This window comes from Syngnathus floridae, chromosome 2 (assembly GCF_059516105.1).
Source record: "Syngnathus floridae isolate MCC-2025c chromosome 2, RoL_Sflo_1.0, whole genome shotgun sequence".
NCBI lineage: Eukaryota > Metazoa > Chordata > Actinopteri > Syngnathiformes > Syngnathidae > Syngnathus > Syngnathus floridae.
In genome coordinates this window covers 2425387-2445319 of record NC_142414.1, presented here as the reverse complement: position 1 = coordinate 2445319, position 19933 = coordinate 2425387, and the positions used below count along the sequence as shown (strand labels likewise).

The 19933-nt window shown below is 45.0% G+C and overlaps 1 protein-coding gene across 16 annotated transcripts in view; it reads left to right on the top strand.

Moving 5' to 3' along the window:
- LOC148401278 (tumor protein D54-like) overlaps window positions 1-19933 on the top strand; it is a 92110-nt gene that overhangs the window by 19951 nt on the left and 52226 nt on the right. For 15 of the 16 annotated variants that reach the window (XR_015857086.1, XR_015857085.1, XM_088368633.1 and 12 more), the window contains exon 4: window positions 2596-2643. The exons of the other annotated variant lie outside the window; for it this stretch is intronic. Coding sequence is in view for 13 of the 15 variants with exons in the window: in XM_088368633.1 (XP_088224759.1) it covers window positions 2596-2643 (48 nt within the window). In the remaining 2 variants the exon portion in view is untranslated. The remainder of the gene's footprint in view (window positions 1-2595; window positions 2644-19933) is intronic. 16 annotated transcript variants of the gene reach the window in all.

The following is a 19933-nucleotide window of genomic DNA, read 5'->3' as shown; positions in this document are numbered from 1 at the left end:
GTGGTCTTGGAACCAATTAACTGCGATAAATGAGGGATTACTGTACATCGTGTTGGTCTTAAATCTACGTATATGCATAATGGTCTTAAAACGGTCAAAAATTTCACTCAACTCAAACCTGCAAGAACCCTGTTCTGTTGTCTTTTATTAATTTATTTTTTTAATGATGCCTAGTACAAATAAATACAAGCTCTGTTCAATTTATGCATGTTATTAAAAGCTCTACTACCCCAACACACGCTCACACACACACACACACACACACACACACACACACACACACACACACACACACACACACACACACACACACACACACACACACACACACGCACGCCTGCACTGATGGATGCATATACTAGTTTATATAGAGCAGTGGTTCCCAAACTTTTTCAGGCTAGCGCCCCCTTGGCTCCCCAGTGAATTCCTAGCGCCCCCCCCCCGTCGACTGACTCGTCCTACCGCACATGTTGTGTACAAATCGTCGTACACCTCCCCCCCCCCCCCGTCGACTGACTCGTCCTACTGCACGTGTCGTCAAGCAAACGTTCCAACTTCTGACTTCGACTTCAGACTGCCGACCCCCTACCGCCCCCTTCAACTTCTGACTTCGGACTGCTGCCCCCCTACTGCCCCCTTTGTCCTCACTGCCCCCTTTGTCCTCACCGCCCCCCTACCGCCCATTTCGTCCTCACCGCCCCCCCAGATCTTTCCACCGCCCCCAGGGGGGCGGTACCGCCCACTTTGAGAACCACTGATATAGAGTTATGAAAAAAATTCATTACTGCCGATCCCATTTTTTTTCATAACTCTGCATATGCAGAGTTATGAAAAAAATTGGGATCGGCAGATCAGGCTTTTTGAAGATTGGGGTCGATGATCGGCCTGAAATAATGTAATTGGTGCACCCCATATGGCAGGGGTGTCCAAACTTTTGGCAAGGAGGGCCAGATTTGATAAAGTGAAGGGGCCCGGGGGCCAATAGTTTTTTCGGACATTTTTTTAACTACGAAGATTTCATGCAAATACACACTGTTACAAAACAAATTTCATCGTTCCAATTCGCTTTATTTTTTAAATGACAAAATAACCAAATATAAGCCACTCAGGCAGATGTGAACAACTCTAAAAAACAATTTTTGCCTTTCATTCATATCTGAAGAGTCAGAAAGTAATAGTTTGTGTCACGTGTACAGGTTCATAACATCAACAGTATTAACATGGCCACTTCGTAATATTTAATATTAAGTAATATTTACTTTTGATTTCATTTTGACTCATAGCCCGCGTGAAGAATCTCTGTTATTCAGGTTGGAGCTGCTTCACTTTATCAGCACGGTCACTCCCTGTTAGCTTGTCGTATGTGTTCGCATGTTTAGTCTGTGTCTCTTTGGGTTGAAATCCTTAAACAAGGCAACCGTCTCTTTAGAAATTAGACAAACACAATTGCCTTGATTGTCAGTGAAGAAGTATTGTAATTCCCATTTCTCTTGAAAGCGACGGCCCTCAATGTCGACTTTCCTCGTTTTCTTTGCAGTCGCCATGGCAGAAATGAGCGGAGAGGGGTGGTGCTTCCACCTTTTGGTAATAGGAGTAATTACAGTTTAAAGTTTCATGATTTTTTTTTATTCAGTTTGACAGTGCAGGCGGGCCATAAATAATACATTATAAGACCGAAGCTGCGGGCTGTATGAAATCTGACCGGGGGCCAGATTTGGCCGGCCGGCCGGACTTTGGACGTGCCTGACTTATGGCGATTAAGGTTTTGCTGGTATGATGTAATCATGGTCTTTTTTTCCTGCACATTGTGAATAAGAGCAGTGATGCTAGATTTGAAAAAAATTTGAATTGACAATATAATTTAATTTTTCCGAATATTTAGGCGTCCCACAGCACCATTTTTGTAATTTTGTGAGAACTTTACAATAGCTAATTTTCCCCCAGGTGCAAAGTTTGTTTTCATGCATGTTAGGCTCTCAAAAATTATATTTATTTCAGAGAAAACGAAAAAAAGTACTAAAACAATATAGGGACAGTGTATTGCAGTATCTTCTTTTGTCAGAATTTTGCTTTCATCACTGCCCATGTGGCGTTTTTCTGTAATGTCGTTCAAGGGTGTTCGCTCCAGAATTATGCTGCTAAAATGTTTTTCACTGTTTCAATCTAATTGTCCATCAAATGTGACATGTCCTTTGTACTTGTCTTGCCCCCTCCCATACCCCACCATCCTACGGATAAATTGTAGCAAACACACAGCATAAAGACTGCTGGAATGAGATCAAAATGACATCATGTATGTGGATCTATTGTACGGTATTCCAATGTGATAGTGTCGTTGACATTTTTGTGTTGTACAAAAACACGTTTTGTGTGAAGAAGACTGATGGTCTAGCGTGTAATTACAGTATAGTGCCAACCACTCACCTGTCAAACTCCTCTTTGTTTTCATTCAGAATGAAATGTGCTGTCAAGTTTTGCTCTTTTGATCGAAAATGTATTTATAGATTATAGTCATGGTTGTCAAATATTGTGTAAATGTTAATGTGAGAGCATCCGCTGCATTGCTGTTTATTGATCTTGCTGTTGTGTCTTCAGATATGTGTCTGCCTCCGCTACTTTGGATGACATTACCCACTCTGAAGCGTGAGTTGATCCATTTTTACTGTTTCTCTATGTGGCCTGATTTTAGCTACCTTTTGGCTTCTTGTGAGCTTTTAGTTTTGGGTGGCCCAGCTCTGTGTTGTCTGTTTGCTTGCGTTTTCTGAGGAGAATCGCTTTGTGATTCAAGGTCACATACAAACGTAGTGGAAGAAATGTTGTTGAATCGGGACTAAGGGTGCAACAGTATCCGGCAAAATATTTGGTCCGTTCTGCACGGGAATATATGCCCTAATGGACCGTGGGATTTCAGTACTTTATTTTATATGAATGCTTTTACATTTACAGGCGTGTATGTGGCTGTGCCTGTCCGAGCTGGTTAAAAGCCCTACCACAAGGTCATGTCCAGGCGTTGTTGTGCTTGGGCTGGCACTCGCACTCTTGCGCTGCCTGAAGAGATAGATTATATAGTTCTACAATCTTGGAGACTCTAAGTTAGGGGTGTCAAACGCAATTGCCCAAGGGGCCAGAATTCGAAACACACGATAAGTCGCGGGCCGAACAGGATAAACATTTATTGAACACACTAAAACTAAATGTTTTTGTAACATAAATATGAATACAAAACAGACAGGAATATTATTGTGAAACAAACTTATACCTTAAATAACTTATATTTAATAGTTTTCTCTCCATAGAAATATTTTGTTAAATTATACAACTTAGAACTTAACTTAAACAACTCAACATTAAAATAACATTCAAATTCCTTTGCTCTTATGTCAATGTATATAAAGAAATAAACTTAAATATCCCAAAGATTTTGCTCTCCTTAAAAAGATCTCCTGTCAATATTATACAATTTAGAAATATGAACATGCTACAAAACCTGAAAATATACATAAAAAGTGTGCTTTTCAGCAATAACAATTCAAATCAGCTCAGTGGCCTAGTTGTAGAGTGTCCGCCCTGTGACTGGAAGGTGGTTTCAAACCCCAGCCAGGTCATACCAAATACTATAAAAATGGGACCCATTGCCTACCTGCTTGGCACTCAGCATTAAGGGTTGGAATTAGGGGGTTAGATCATCAAATGGTTCCCGAGCGTGGTACCGCTGCTGCTCACTGCTCCCCTCTCCCCCAGGGGATGGATCAAAATCACATGGGGATGGGTTAAATGCAGAGGACAAATTTAACCACACCCAGATGTGTGTGTGACCATCATTGTGACTTTAACTTTAACTTTCAACTTTAAATCATTCAGTTTTCTTTGCTCTTATGACTCTGATCTGATCATATGCTCTGATCGCAGCTGGACATCTGGCATATTTTTTTTTGGCAACAAGTTGGTTTATGTTTAGTGTGAAGTCCTGTGTTGTGGAGATTCCCAGGCTGGACTGCAGGTGCTCATCAGTGAGACAACTTCTGTATGCTGTTTTCTTAATCTTCATCACTGAGAAGAGCGTCTCACACAGATATGTGCTCCCAAACATGCACAAGGTTCAAGCCGCATGAAGACGGAGCTAGGGCATTGTTGCAGGGATGGAGTGAATGAACAGTGCGGGCCCTGCAGTGCCGTACTTTGCCTTCAGTGTCCCATTCCACTGTAGCTCAATCAGTTCCATCTGAATCTGCACAAGTGCAGTTTCAACATTGACAGCAAATGGGTTGCGAAGCAACTCAAAACTCTTTTTTTGTGCTTCAAAGTCACTAAAGCGCCGCGCAAACTCAGCGCGTAGTGTGCTCAGTTTGTCGGCAAAGTGCGTTTTGGGGAACACAGTTGTGCTGACTTGGTTCAACATTACTTGGCAACAGGGAAAGTGAGGCAAGTTGCGCTGTTGCATTTGTGTCTCCCATAAAAGCAGCTTCACTTGAAATGCCTTCACTGCGTCATACATGTCAGTGATCATGTGGTCACGTCCCTGGAGTTGCAGATTTAAGGCGTTAAAGATGAGCTGTTATGTCAGCCAGAAACGCCAACTCGCACTTCCATTTTTCATCCCTCAAAACAGTGAAGTCTTTTCCTTTACTGTCCATGAACTGACAGATTTTGTTCCTGAGCTCAAAAACTCAGTTGAGAACTTTCCCCCGACTTAGCCAACGCACCTCTGTATGATAAGGAATGTCGGCAAACTCTGAATCTATCTCCTGCATAAAAGAACAAAACTGCTGGTGATTTAACCCTTTAGCTCGGATAAAGTTTACGGTTTGCGTTACAGTACTCATTACATGGTCCATCTTCAGGACTTTGCCACATAGTGCTTCCTGGTGTATGATGCAGTGATATGCTGTTAACTCACCAGTACAATTCTCCTCCTGCATCTTCACTCGCATCCTTCCCACGAGTCCACTTTTTTCACCGCACATAGTCGGTGTTCCATAAGTTTGTCCCATGGCAGTTTTATGTCGGTTGCACTTTGACATACGTTTTCAAAAATGTCTTTTCCAGTCGTCCCGTGCATCAATTTAATGTCCATTACTTCCTCTGTTGCGTGCAAATTGGAGTCCACTCCACGGATGAAGATGGCCAGTTGTGAAGTATCAGTCATGTCAGTACTTTCATCCACAGCAAGAGAGAAGGCAATAAAATCTTTACTTCTTTCACTCAACTGTACTCTTAAATCAGTGCTCATCTCACAAATTCGATCAATAACTGTATTTCTACTCAGGCTTATATTTGCCAGCAGCTGCTTTTTGTCAGGACATAAGACGTCGAACATCTTGATCATTCAAGATTCAAGAATTTTTATTGGCCATGTTTGAGCATGCCAAACAAGGAATTTGACTTCGGTGCATATCAGCCTCTGTTCATTTAGTTGACTAACAACACTCAGGGCGTGCAAAAACATCCCCTGATCTTAAACTCCCAGGACGGCAAGGAAAAACTCAAAACTCCTACTAGGATAAATGAGAAACCTTGAGAAGAGACCACAGATGGGAGGATCCCTCTTCTCGGATGACCAGGCTGCAGTGGATGCAGAGTGGACACATAGTACACATCAAAGTCAAAGTCAGCTTTATTGTCAATTTCTCCACATGCCAAAGACACACAAAGAAACCGAAATTTCGTTCCCCCCTATCCCACGGTGACAAGACATGGCTCACAACAGACAAACAAGTAAACAAGTATAACAAAAGCGTGCTGAATAAATAATGAATAAATAACACAACAATAAATAAATAAATAAGAGGAGCAGAAAAAAAAGGAGCAAGTGCGCATACAGCAGACATTCCCGAAAATAGCGCAACAGTGCCGCACGCTACGCAGAAGGGGGTAGCGAGTTCAGGGCCCTAACAGCCTGGAGAAAGAAGCTGTTGGCGAGTCTGGTGGTGCGGGAGCGCAGGCTCCCGTACCTCTTCCCAGAGGGCAGAAGGTCAAACAAAGAGTGAGCCGGGTGACTCACATCTCTGGCAATCGAGGTTGCCTTGCGGGCGAGACGGGAGGTGTAAATGTCCTTCAGGGAGGGGAGCGAAGCACCAATAATCTTACCAGCCGTATTCACTATGCGCTGCAGGGCCTTCAAGTTCTGTTCAGTGCAGTTACCACCCCAGACAGCGATGCAACTGGTGAGGACGCTCTCAATGGTGCCACGGTAGAATGTAGACAGGACTGCCTGAGGAGCACATGCACGCCTGAGCTTCCGCAGGAAGTACAGGCGGCGCTGAGCTTTCTTTGCCAGTGACGAGGTGTTTGCGGACCAGGAGAGGTCCTCACTGATGTGCACCCCCAGGAACTTGGTGCAGCTCACCCTCTCCACCACAGCACCGTCGATGATCAGCGGCAGGTGTGCTGTGTGACCCTTCCGGAAGTCTACAACGATTTCCTTGGTCTTATTGACGTTCAGCAGGAGGTTGTTGTCCCTGCACCACGTGGTCAGAAGGTCAACTTCCGACCTGTACCGAGTCTCGTCGCCCTTCGTGATGAGACCCACCAGAGTCGTGTCGTCAGCAAACTTCACTATGCGGTTGTCGCTGTAGGTCGTAGTGCAGTCATGCGTCAGCAGGGTGAAGAGCAATGGACTGAGCACGCAGCCCTGGGGGCCCCCCGTGCTCAGCGTTATGCTGGCGGAGATTTTGTCGCCAACACGCACCACCTGAGGCCTCTGACAGAGGAAGTCCAGTATCCAGATGCAGAGGGAGGTACTGAGGCCCAGCTCGTCGAGTTTGCAGATGAGTCGCTGCGGCACAATGATGTTGAAGGCAGAGCTGAAGTCCACAAACAGCAACCTCACATATGAGTCCTTTCTCTCCAGGTGGGTGAGGGCCGAGTGGAGGGCAGAGCAGATGGCATCCTCAGAGGACCGCTTGGCACGGTACGCAAACTGGAAAGGGTCAATGGTAGGGGGGAGAACGGACTTGATGTGCTCCATGACCAGCCGCTCAAAGCACTTCATGATGATGGGCGTCAGTGCCACAGGGCGGTAGTCATTGAAGCAGGACGGCGCAGGTTTCTTCGGCACAGGAACGATGGTGGCAGCCTTGAAAGACGAGGGGACGATGGCCTGCTGCAGGGAAACGTTAAAGATGTCCGTGAAGACACCCGACAGCTCCCCAGCGCAGTCCTTCAGCGCTCGACCCGGGATGTTGTCAGGGCCCGCCGCCTTACGGGTGTCAATAGCGGCAAGCGCCCTCCTCACACCGTCGGCAGAGAGGCGCAGGGGCTGCTCGTGTGGGGGGGGAGTGGTCTTCAGCGGGCAAGTGCTGTTCTGGGCGTCGAAGCGAGCAAAGAAGCGGTTCAGATCGTTCAGCAGACGGACGTCGCCCTCACAGCTCCTCGGCGCGGGCTTGTAGTCCGTGATGGTCTGAATGCCCCGCCAAAGGCTACGTGCGTCCTTGCTGTCCTTGAAGTGGGTGGAGACCTTGCACGAGAACGCCTTCTTCGCTTCTTTGATGCCTCGGGACAGGTCGGCCCTAACTGTCCTCAAGCCAGCCTCATCCCCCGCTCTGAAAGCCTTGTCCCTGGCCCTCAGCAGTCTGAGGACAGCCCCTGTCAGCCACGGCTTCCAGTCCGCGCGAGTGACGACGGATTTCGAGCAAGTCACATCATCGATGCACTTCGTGATGTAAGAGGTAACAGAGTCAGTATACTCCTCTATGTCCGTCCAATCGTTGTAGGTGGCTGCCTGCTTAAACAAGTCCCAGTCAGTGGTGTCGAAGCAGTCACGAAGTGCATCGGAGGCACCCTCAGGCCACACTCGAACTTGCCTCCAAACCGGCCTGGATGCCTTCACCAATTGTCTGTATGCGGGCAAAAGCAAAACGGTGAGATGGTCAGAAAGCCCCAGATGGGGGAGGGGGGTGGCTTTGAAAGCTCCCTTTTGCACCGAGTAGACTAGGTCCAGGAAGCTGTCTCCACGTGTTGGAAAAGGAACATGCTGGTGAAGCCTCGGGAAAACAGACTTCAGGTTGGCATGATTGAAGTCTCCAGCGAAGATGGTGAAACCGTCAGGGTGCGCTGTTTGCTGTTCACTGACAGCCTGGTACAGTTCACCAAGCGCCGCGATCCTGTCTCCTTCGATGTTGGAAGGCGGGATGTATACCGCGACTAGCAGAATCGCGGTAAATTCCCTCGGCAGATAAAAAGGACGGCACTTAATGATCACAAACTCCACAAGCGGCGAGCAGTGCTTACATACCACCACAGAGTCCCGGCACCATTCTTCTCGGATGTAGACGCATATTCCACCTCCTCGCGACTTTCCCCCTCGTACAATGGCACGGTCCGCCCGATAGCACGCTAGCCGCTCCAGATGCACTGCAGAGTCCGGAACGTTGTCACTCAACCAGGTCTCTGTGAACACGAGCACACAGCAGTCCCGCACCGTCCGGTTCGTAGACCTCAGCAGGCGAACGTAATCCATTTTGTTGTCCAGCGATCGAACATTCGCCAGAAGAATGGAGGGCACCGCCGGTCGCGCTGGGTTGGCCGCCACCTGGCCCGGACGCCTCCGCGCTTGCCCCTCTTCTGCTTCCTCGCACACCGTTTCCGACGGCTCCCAACCGGGGGAGGAATAGCGGGTGAGGTCGGCGACGTTTCAGGACGTAGCAGTCCGAGCGCCTTTAATGTCGACGCTTCAAAGTCCAGAACGCCGCAAAACCCACTTCTGCCGATGTCAAGCAGAACCTGCCTGCTGTACTTGTAGCACGGACGAGACGAACACACAAGACTGTCGGACGAACACTCATTAGACGAACGAATCACCGTACTGACGGGACAGAGAGTGGCCGCTGCGTGTGCACGCGCCGCCATCTTGAAAAATATAAAAATTATAAAAATATAAAATAAATATTGAAACATAATACTGACAATTCAAAATAAAGCATCGAGAGCAGGATGTTGTCGCCCTCAACTCCAGCCGACACTGATGACACTTTCCTCCTGCACTACTACTGCACTTTGTTCGCACTACTGTTTCCGATTATTCATCTACTTTTCTATTAGTCGATTACTTGACTATGTTACTCGTATCTACCTCATGCACTGGATGGAGGTCTCCAATTTCATTGTACTATGTAGAATGACAATAAAGGTTTTCTGATTCTGATTCCGATTCTGATTATTGCACAGCAATGACTCTTAGACTCTAAGAGTGGTGTGAGTTCATCAGAGCGACAGCCTGGGGGAAGAAGCTGTCTCTGTGTCTGCTGGCTTTAGCGTACAGAGCTCTGTAACGCCGTCTGGAGGGGAGTAGTTCGAACAGACTGCAACCTGGGTGAGAAGGGTCTCTAGAGATTTTACTTGCACAATCATGCAGCTCTTCAGAAATTCTCCCTCCGTAAATGGCCGGGCTGATTTGGCGATCTCTTCTGCCACGACAAAACTTGCTTTCACAGCAGCTTCACTTTGTGATTTTGCACGGGTAAAAAACGTCTGCAGGAATGTCAGATTCTTCTTTAACTCTTCTGCTTTCTGTTTCTTCTGCTCTGCATCCAGGTCTTTCAGGTTATCTTTATGTTTTGTCTCAAAGTGCAGTCTTAGATTGAATTCTTTAATTACGGCCACATTAGCTCCACAAATGAGACACGGGTTTACCGGCAATGTCAGTAAACATATACTCAGCCTCCCATCGGTTATTAAAGGCTCTGTTTTCAGAATCTACTTTTCTCTTCGGCATCGTGAGAGGTATCTTCAGCTAATGGCTATCTTCGTAATATCTTGTAATCGCTAGACTTAATTGATGCAGGAAGTGCGCGGCAAGGTAGCCGGAAGTGTGCAGCAAGGCAGCCGAAGCGTTGCATTATGGGATCTGTAGTTCTGTGCTGTATTGTGTTGTCAGCGCTTCATATCGATGGGCCATTAATAACAATAATGTAAAATGATCTTGCGGTCCGGATATGATTACACGGCGGGCCGGATGTTTGACATGTGTGCTCTAAGTGCACAATAAAATGAATATAAAAGCAAAAAAAGTGAATTTTCCGTGATTCTCATAATGGCGTATAAAACTTGGGTTAAGGTCTCAAAGTAGGTTTAGGGTTTCAAAGTATGTCTTTAAAGTTAGGACTTCAAGTGAGCTAGGGATTAGGGTTAGCACTAGGGGTTAGGGTTAGTTATTAGAATAAGGGTTTAAGGGTTAGTTGGTTAAGTGTCATAGTTGTCAAACGCACCTATTTCAATAAGGTGCCCCTGGCTACCCGGTAACGGGTTTGTCTTAGCCGGGTTCGGAGATTCGTCCGTAATCTAACCACCCGAGTTAAATTAACTCCACCGGAATCAATCTAATTTCTGTACGACGCCAATCCCTCTCAAGTCACCCGAAGCTCGAGCCGAGTAACTCAATTCGAGGCAAGACTTCGAAGTGACCGCATCGTATTGATGGCTCCCCGCTAATGTTTGAAGTTCTTATTACGTTACGGATATTTTTAGATGTCTTTGTTAAGACCTCAGGGATTCGTTTGTATAGCACACCCAAGCACTAGTTTTGCCGAAGTAAATGTTGATATGGGTCCGTTCCACTTGGTCGCTCATGCAGCGAGCCGACTAACTTGTTTATTCGAAAGAGAATCGAATTAATAAAAGTGTGACAATAATAGCATTTAAGAAGAAAATTAATGCACTTTATATTATTAATTCTAACTCCTTATATGTAGATTTTGCACTTAACTGTCGGAGTGCTTCACCCCACTTGATTGCTTTAAAAAGAGTAACAACTTTCTTAAAACGAATAAAAATGTTTTACTGTATTTAGATTTGCCCCGTAATTAATTTGGAAGGCAAGTCTATTTTTCGATCGTGTCCTGTTTAACTTTTGACGCGGCCCGACAAATTTAGGAACTGGGCTGCGCCCGACGGACAATCGAAATACTTTTATCCTTCACCAACTCTGATAATCTATTTTAACCATCGTCGTTATTTTATTTAGAGGAAGTAAATTTTTAACGAATTCACTCTTCCCTTAAATATCTACGAAAGTTATTTAATTCTCTAAGATGTTCGGAGTTACTTTTTACGCGGCCCGTCAAAAGGTGAAACGGGCCTGCGCCCTTCAAATAATTAAATTACTTTCAGTTCTACACCAAACCAATAATCCGATTTAAACACTTCCGTTAATTTATTCAGACGGAGCAAACTTTCAAACGGATTGAAATTCACTCGTGTCTCAAATAACTACGAAAGTTATTCAATTCTCTAAAATTGTCTGATGTTACTTTTATTTATTACGGTCCTATGTTATACCATAATAACCCCCCGCACATTAATCAAATCGTCAAATCAACCCCAAACCATCGATTGCACATTCAGTACAAATCAGCGCACAACGAAGTAAATAATATACAAAACACATTTATTGAAGAAACATGAAATAGAATTACAAATCTCAATTACTCCAGAAAACGAACAATTTCACTCACTGATACCCGTGTTAATAAAATCATTCAATCCCAGAACAATTCGATTGCAAAACACAGTTCATGAAAGAGGGAAAAGGTAGACACCAGCTGCGTGGTATTTTTGGTGGAAGCAAAGTCGAGTGATCAATTCGATCTTACTTCTAAAATCCAAATTAGAGAAACAGGCTGGCCTCGAGGGAGCCGGCGGCCCGATGACTATTTCCCCCCTCTCGCCAAAATACATAGAAACCGTTCTCCTTCACCTAGTTTCTCTTGTAAAGTTGTCCAGTCCAATTCTTTGGAGTAAATCCAAGTTAATTTCAGACCAGCGATCCTGCGTCTCACACAAAGAGACTCTGGAAAAAATCTTGAAACTCCTTCGGACTTCTTCACGTATGAGCGCTCTTTGGGGGAAAAAGCCTCGTAGCTGCCCCTGCAGGACTTTTTATAGACTTGTCTGGTACCTATATCCTCTCTATACGGGAAGACCGCCTAGTTTCCCACGCCCTAGTATTTGGTCAGTTTTCCCACGCTGTATAGGGTTTGGACAATTTTCCCACGCTGTATATCCATCCATCCATCTTCTTCCGCTTATCCGGGGTCGGGTCGCGGGGGCAGCAGCTTTAGGAGGGACTCCCAGACTTCCCTCTCCCCAGCCACTTCATCCAGCTCATCCCGGGGGATCCCAAGGCGTTCCCAGGCCAGCTGAGAGACATAGTCTCTCCAGCGCGTCCTGGGTCGTCCCCGGGGTCTCCTACCGGTGGGACATGCCCGGAACACCTCCCCAGGGAGGCGTCCAGGAGGCATCCTGATAAGATGCCCGAGCCACCTCATCTAGCTCCTCTCAACGTGGAGGAGTAGCGACTCTACTCCGAGTCTCTCCCGGATGACCGTGCTTCTCACCCTATCTCTAAGGGAGAGCCCGGACATCCTGCGGAGAAAACTCATTTCGGCCGCTTGTATCCGAGATCTCGTTCTTTCGGTCACGACCCATAGCTCGTGACCATAGGTGAGGGTAGGAGCGTAAATCGACCGGTAAATTGAGAGCTTTGCCTTTTGGCTCAGCTCTCTCTTCACCACAACGGACCGGTACAGGGTCCGCATTACTGCCGACGCTGCAGCGATCCGCCTGTCTATCTCACGCTCCATCCTCCCCTCACTCGTGAATAAGACTCCAAGATACTTGAACTCCACTTGGGGCAGGATCTCATCCCCGATCCGGAGAGGGCATTCCACCCTTTTCCGATCGAGGACCATGGACTCGGATTTGGAGGTGCTGACCCTCATCCCGACCGCTTCACACTCGGCTGCGAACCGTTCCAGCGAGAGCTGGAGATCACGGCCTGAAGAAGCCAACAGCACCACGTCATCTGCAAAAAGCAGAGACGCGATGCTGAGGTCCCCAAACCGGACCCCCTCAACGCCTCGGCTGCGCCTAGAAATTCTGTCCATAAAAATTATGAACAGAATCGGTGACAAAGGGCAGCCTTGGCGGAGTCCAACCCTCACTGGGAACGAATCCAACTTACTGCCAGAAATGCGGACCAGACTCTGGCATCGGTGATACAGGGACCGAACCGCCCTTATCAGTTGGCTCGGCACCCCGTACTCCCGAAGCACCCTCCACAGAACCTCCCGAGGGACACGGTCGAACGCCTTCTCCAAGTCCACAAAACACATGTGGACTGGTTGGGCGAACTCCCATGCACCCTCGAGGATCCTGCCGAGGGTGTAGAGCTGGTCCACTGTTCCACGGCCAGGACGAAAGCCACACTGCTCCTCCTGAATCCGAGGTTCGACCTCCCGACGGACCCTCCTCTCCAGCACCCCTGAATAGACCTTACCAGGGAGGCTGAGTGTGATTCCCCTGTAATTGGAACACACCCTCCGGTCCCCCTTCTTAAAGAGGGGAACCACCACCCCAGTCTGCCAATCCAGAGGCACTGTCCCCGATGTCCACGCAACGTTGTAGAGGCGTGTCAGCCATGACAGCCCCACAACATCCAGAGCCTTTAAGAACTCCGGGCGGATCTCATCCACCCCAGGGCCTTGCCACCAAGGAGTTTTTTAACTACCTCAGTGACTTCGACCCCAGAGATTGGATAATCCGCCTCAGAGTCTCCAGGCCCTGCTTCCTCAATGGAAGGCGTGTAGGTGGAATTGAGGAGGTCTTTGAAGTATTCTCCCCACCGACTCACGACGTCCCGAGTCGAGGTCAGCAGCACGCCATCCCCACTGTAAACAGTGTTGACGTTGCACTGCTTCCCCCTCCTGAGACGCTGGATGGTGGACCAGAATTTCCTCGAAGCCGTCCGAAAGTCATTCTCCATGGCCTCACCAAACTCCTCCCACGCCCGGGTTATTGCCTCAGCAACCGCTGAAGCCGCGTTCCGCTTGGCCATCCGGTACCTGTCAGCTGCCTCCGGAGTCCCGCAGGTCAAAACGGCCCGATAGGACTCCTTCTTCAGCTGTATAGGGTTTGGACAATTTTCCCCCGCTCGTACACCTGCTGTCCTTCAGCAGATGTTTCCTCTTTGACCACGCATTACTTTCCACCAATGTACAGCTAGCCCCTGGTAAAGCCTTTCACTTCCCCTTTTCTTCACTTCCTGTTTCATGAAAATAACTTTTTAAAGTTACGCTTCAATTAACTCTGAAATAAAAATCCAAACCTTTGATCTATTTCTTTAACCAATTTGTCACGCCACTATTCTCATAGTGACGGGTCTCTTGATTGAATTGACTAACAATATGGCTTTAAGCGGTAACAGAATACATTTTTAGCCAAGCAAATAAATCAAAAAGTAAAAATCACATTTGTGCGTCCATACATGACACTCACTCTGACACCGTGTTCCTGTTTTATTTCTATTTTAACTTGCTTACCTTATTTTGGACCCTTTTTTGGTCTCATGTTTTGGTCTGGCGCCATCTTTTGGACAAATTTGGAATTTCAGCTCTGCCAATTTATTCCTGTGAACAATCCATTTTTTACCATTTACACCTTCTTTTCCCCCCATGTTACATGACATAGTACAGGTTCAAAACTATAATTAAGTTTTTAAACGAGGGTTAGGAATTGGAAGTAGGCAGGTGTGCATGTGTTAAAGCAGACAAAACAGCGAGAACTAACCGGGGAACTGCGTCTATATACATGCCCTAATCAGCAGGACAGGTGGTGGCGATCAGCAGCAATTAGCACGCGCAGTTCTGTATTAGTGACGCCCTTCGGGCAAGCAGGACCTCAGAGGTGCATCAGCCAGCCAGCAGGGTGAGTGCAGAGATGTGACACAGCCGTACATAAAGAAAAAAAAATGCACCGCTGTGTAGAAAGAGTTGGGACAGCGTGGGGCGGGGCGTGCCTCTGAGCAATGTGCTTCACTGAGGACAAGTGCGGGTAGGAAAAAGCACTGCCATCCAGGAGTCGGGACAGCAGCAATGAGCCCTGATCGCGCGAGGCGTGCCTGTGAACAATGTGCGTCACTGCGGACGTAACTTGAGTTCAAGCGCAGGGGGTGGCAGCCGGCCATGCACACCAACCGATGCAGAAGTAGTTTGGACATGTGACATCACGTTTTTTCTTTAATTTACTGTAAAGGTACAATACATGCACAGTGTGGGAATGGTTATCAAGGGAATGGGATAGGTTTATGTAGCGTAAAACAGGAATGAGAATTTTCCGCTGAGCCGCGGATTTCCATGTTTTTTTCCATTGAAAGTATCATTTTTGTGAATCCTGTAAATCCGTTGAGAAAATGTTGTTTATATATGAGAGGGGGGTGTAGGGAAGCGGCCGGCCATCTGGCCGGGCAACGTTAGCCTCGGCGACTTATATATATATATATATATATATATATATATATATATATATATATATATATATATATATACATATATACATATATACATATATACATATATATATATATATATATATATATATATATATATATATATATATATATATATATATACATATATATATATATATATATATATATATACATATATATATATAAGGCGGCTCGGTGGCGCACTGGGTAGCACGTCCGCCTCACAGTTAGGAGGGTGCGGGTTCGGTTCCACCTCCGGCCCTCCCTGTGTGGAGTTTGCATGTTCTCCCCGGGCCCGCGTGGGTTTTCTCCGGGCACTCCGGTTTCCTCCCACATCCCAAAAAACATGCTTGGTAGGCCGATTGAGCACTCCAAATTGTCCCTAGGTGTGAGTGCGAGTGCGGATGGTTGTTTGTCTCTGTGTGCCCTGCAATTGGCTGGCAACCGGTTCAGGGTGTCCCCCGCCTACTGCCCGTTGATGGCTGGGATAGGCTCCAGCACGCCCGCGACCCCCGTGGGGACTAAGCGGTTCAGAAAATGGATGGATGGATGGATGGATATATATATATATATATATATATATATATATATATATATATATATATATATATATATATACTGTAATTTTCGGAGTATAAGTCGCACCAGCCATAAAATGCACAATACAGTTAAAAAAAACATATATGAGTCGCACCAGAGTATAAGTCGCAGTTTTGGGGCAAATTTATTTGTCAAAATCCAACACCAAGAACAGACATGAACCAGCAACAACAGGCTAAACGATACTGTATGCTAACGTGACATATATACAAACGAGGAGCTGAGAACAGGCCTGAGTAACATTCAGAGTTATTCAAATAAGTATTACATAAATAACACATTTATCAAACCATCTGTGTCACTCCAATTCATTAAATCCATCGATCGTCCTTTATGTAAACAATGCCGCGTATGCGCCACATATGCGCCGCTGACGTCGGACTCGTAAGTTGCATTTCTAATTATTCCACAGACCCATATAACGATATATAAAGTATATTTCAAATAACTATCATATAACAACAATATTATCAAACCATCTGTGTCACTCCTAATCATTAAATCCATCGATCAAATTCCTTGTCCTTTATGTCAACAACGCCGCGTGCGCGCCGCACAGATCTAGTATACAACTATATTGTAGCGTTAACAAAGTACCAGGAAACACGTGGGTTTGGTAAACGGCTCTTTATTTAACAAAACAATAGTTCAACGAGCCAACAACTACTGAACTGTAACGATAAAAACATATACAAGTTGCTACACGAAATAAAATATATCAAATAACTATAACATAAATACGTTTTTCAAACCTTGTGTCACTCCAAATCATTAAATCCTTCAAACGTGGGGCCCTTCGTCATCTTCGTCATCCCGTGATAGAATCCTTTGTCCTTATGTAAACAACCGCCGCGCTGCTGACGTCACTTGCAGGTCAAATGACAGTAATTCCTTGCTACATCGCGTTTTTTTTATCGCGGTTTCACTACATCATGGATTTTTGAATTTTGAAAATTTGAGAAAAAAATCACATATAAGTCGCTCCTGAGTATGTCGCCCCCCACCAAAACTATGGAAAAAAACGCGACTTATAGTCCGAAAATTACGGTATGTATATAGTGGAGCCTTGGTTTTCGACCACAATCCGTTCCAGAAGTTTGAGTGAATCGTTCGAATTCCGAATCATGTTTCCCATTACAAATAATGGAAACAAATTTAATCAGTTCCAAGCAAAATAAACCCACCTTTTTAAGCATTTTTTCACTTGCACATTTTTGTCCGATCGCGCAACTGCAGCGCACCGTTGAACACGCAACCATAGCGCATTGCCGACCGTGCAACTGCACCGCGCTGGTCGCATTATTGTGACAGCCGTTACTGAAATTTAGAAAATATTTTTAAAGTCCTGATGTACTTTCCAAAATTTAAGTGGACCTCAGTGCGCAGGGAGCTTAATTTTGTCCGATCGCGCAACCACAGCTGTCACTGTCGCATTGCTTTAAGAGAGACTTTGTGTTTTAGGATGGCTTTACTGCTCCCACTTGCTTCCTTTGGAGGCATAATTAGAGTTGAGGCAATTCTCAGAGTAATGAGAATGTAATAACGAACGGAGTCAGTTGGCATGCGGGTCCTCTCGGCTCATCTCGCGAGGTTCGACAACCGAAATTTCGTCCGACATCCGAAGCAAAAAAATCTCAAATTTTTTGTTCGAATACCGATTTGTTCGAAAACCGGGACGTTCGAAAATATATATATATACAGGACTGTCTCAGAAAATTAGAATATTGTGATAAAGTTCTTTATTTTCTGTAATGCAATTAAAAAAAGAAAAATGTCATACATTCTGGATTCATTACAAATCAACTGAAATATTGCAAGCCTTTTATTATTTTAATATTATGGCTTACAGCTTAAGAAAACTCAAAAATCCTATCTCAAAAAATTTGAATATTTAGTAAAAATTAGTAAAAAAAGATTTATAACAGCAAAACAAAATCAAACATTTGAAAATGTCCAACAATGCACTCAGTAATTGATTGGGAATCCTTTTGCATGGATTACTGCATCAATGCGGCGTAGCATGGAGGCAATCAGCCTGTGGCATTGCTGAGGTGTTATGGATGCCCAGGATGCTTCAATAGCGGCCTTAAGCTCATTTGCATTGTTGGGTCTGGTGTCTGTCAGCTTCTTCTTCACAATACCCCACAAATTCTCTACGGGCTTCAGGTCAGGGGAATTGGGAGGCCAATCGAGGACGGTAATGCCATGGTCAGCACACCATTTACTGGTGGTTTTGGCACAGATCATGCTGGAAAATGAAATCATCATCTCCACAGAGCTTTTCAGCAGATGGAAGCATGTAGTGCTCTAAAATCTCTAGGTACACAGCTGCATTTACTCTGGACTGGAAACACAGTGGACCAACACCAGCAGCTGACATGGCTCCCCAAACCATCGCTGACTGTGGGAACTTCTCACTGGATTTCAAGCAACTTGGGTTTTGCTCGTCTCAGCCTTTCTCCAGATTCTGGCGCCTTGACTTCTAAATGAAATACAAAACTTGCTTATGGCTGAAAAGAGGACTTTGGACCACTCTGCAACTGTCCAGTGCTTCTTTTCCATAGCCCCAAGTCAGACGCTTCTTCCGTTGTCTTGAGTTCAGAAGTGACTTGACCATGGGAATACGGCTATTGTAGCCCATTTCCCAGACGCGTCTGTGAACAGTGGCTTTTGATACCTGGACTCCAGCTTCAGTCCACTGTCTTTGAAGCTCCCCCAAATTCTGAAAGCGACTCTTCTTCACAGTGCTGTTAAGGCTGCGGTCATCTCTCTTGGTTGTGCAGCGTTTCCTGCCACATTTCCCCCTTCTAACAGAGTTTTTGTGGATGTGCTTTGAAACTGCACTGTGTGAACACCTTGCTCTTGAAAAAAAAAAATATTTTTGTGTCTTACCCTCCTGAAGAAGGGTGTCAATGATGGTCCTCTGGACAGCAGTCAGATCAGCAGTCTTCCCCATACTTGTGATTTAGTTTACTGAACCAAGCTGAGGGTTTTTCAAGGCTCAAGGGTTTCCTTGCAGGTGTTTCGAGTTAATTAGACGATTCAAATGATTAGTTGGATACCCTACTAGTATTCTGATGTTTTGAGATAAGATATTTGAGTTTTCTTAAGCTGTATGCCATAATCAGCAATATTAAAATAATAAAAGGCTTGCAATATTTCAGTTGATTTGCAATTAATCCAGAATGTATGACATTTTTATATTTTTTAATTGCATTACAGAAAATAAAGAGCTTTATCACAATATTCAAATTTTCTGAGAGTCCTATATATACATGTGTGTATATATATATATATATATATATATATATATATATATGTATATATGTATATATGTATATATATATGTATATATATGTATATATGTATATATGTATATATGTATATATATGTGTGTGTGTGTGTGTGTGTGTATATATATATATATATATATATATATATATATATATATACATATATATATATAGTAAGTAAGTAATGTGTTAATGATCAAGTAACGTGTTAGTAATTTCACACATAAGTCGCTCCTGATTATAAGTCGCACCCCCGGCCAAACTATGAAAAAAAATGCGACTTATAGTCCTGAAAATACGGAAATTATGATGTCATTGTGTGGTTTAAATGACAGCTCAATAAAATCAATAATACCCAAGTATTTATAATTGGGGGCTAGTTTGATCGCAACACCTTTTGAGGTTGATAGTCTGTACAGTGATTTCCAATGGGGTAATTGTGATCAGTTCCTTCTGTGACGTAGTCAGGCTGCCGTGTCAAATCAAGCAGACTCCACCCAAAAAGTTAGCGTCAGTAGGTCCACTGCCAGTCTGTTCTAAAATACCGTTAAATCACTTAAGAGTTCTTCTTCAGAGGGGGATTTTACTTTTATAATACAGTCCTATCATAAGTGCCAACGTTGGGGTCTAACCCTAAACCTTTAAGCAGAGAACCAGGTTCTCAGCAGAACCAGGGGTTATGCCCTTTAATCCAAAATTTACCAAGTCGGGGATCAATTATTTTCAGAAATTTGTCATAAAAGTCAAAGTCAAAGTCGGTTTCACAAAATCAGCAAAA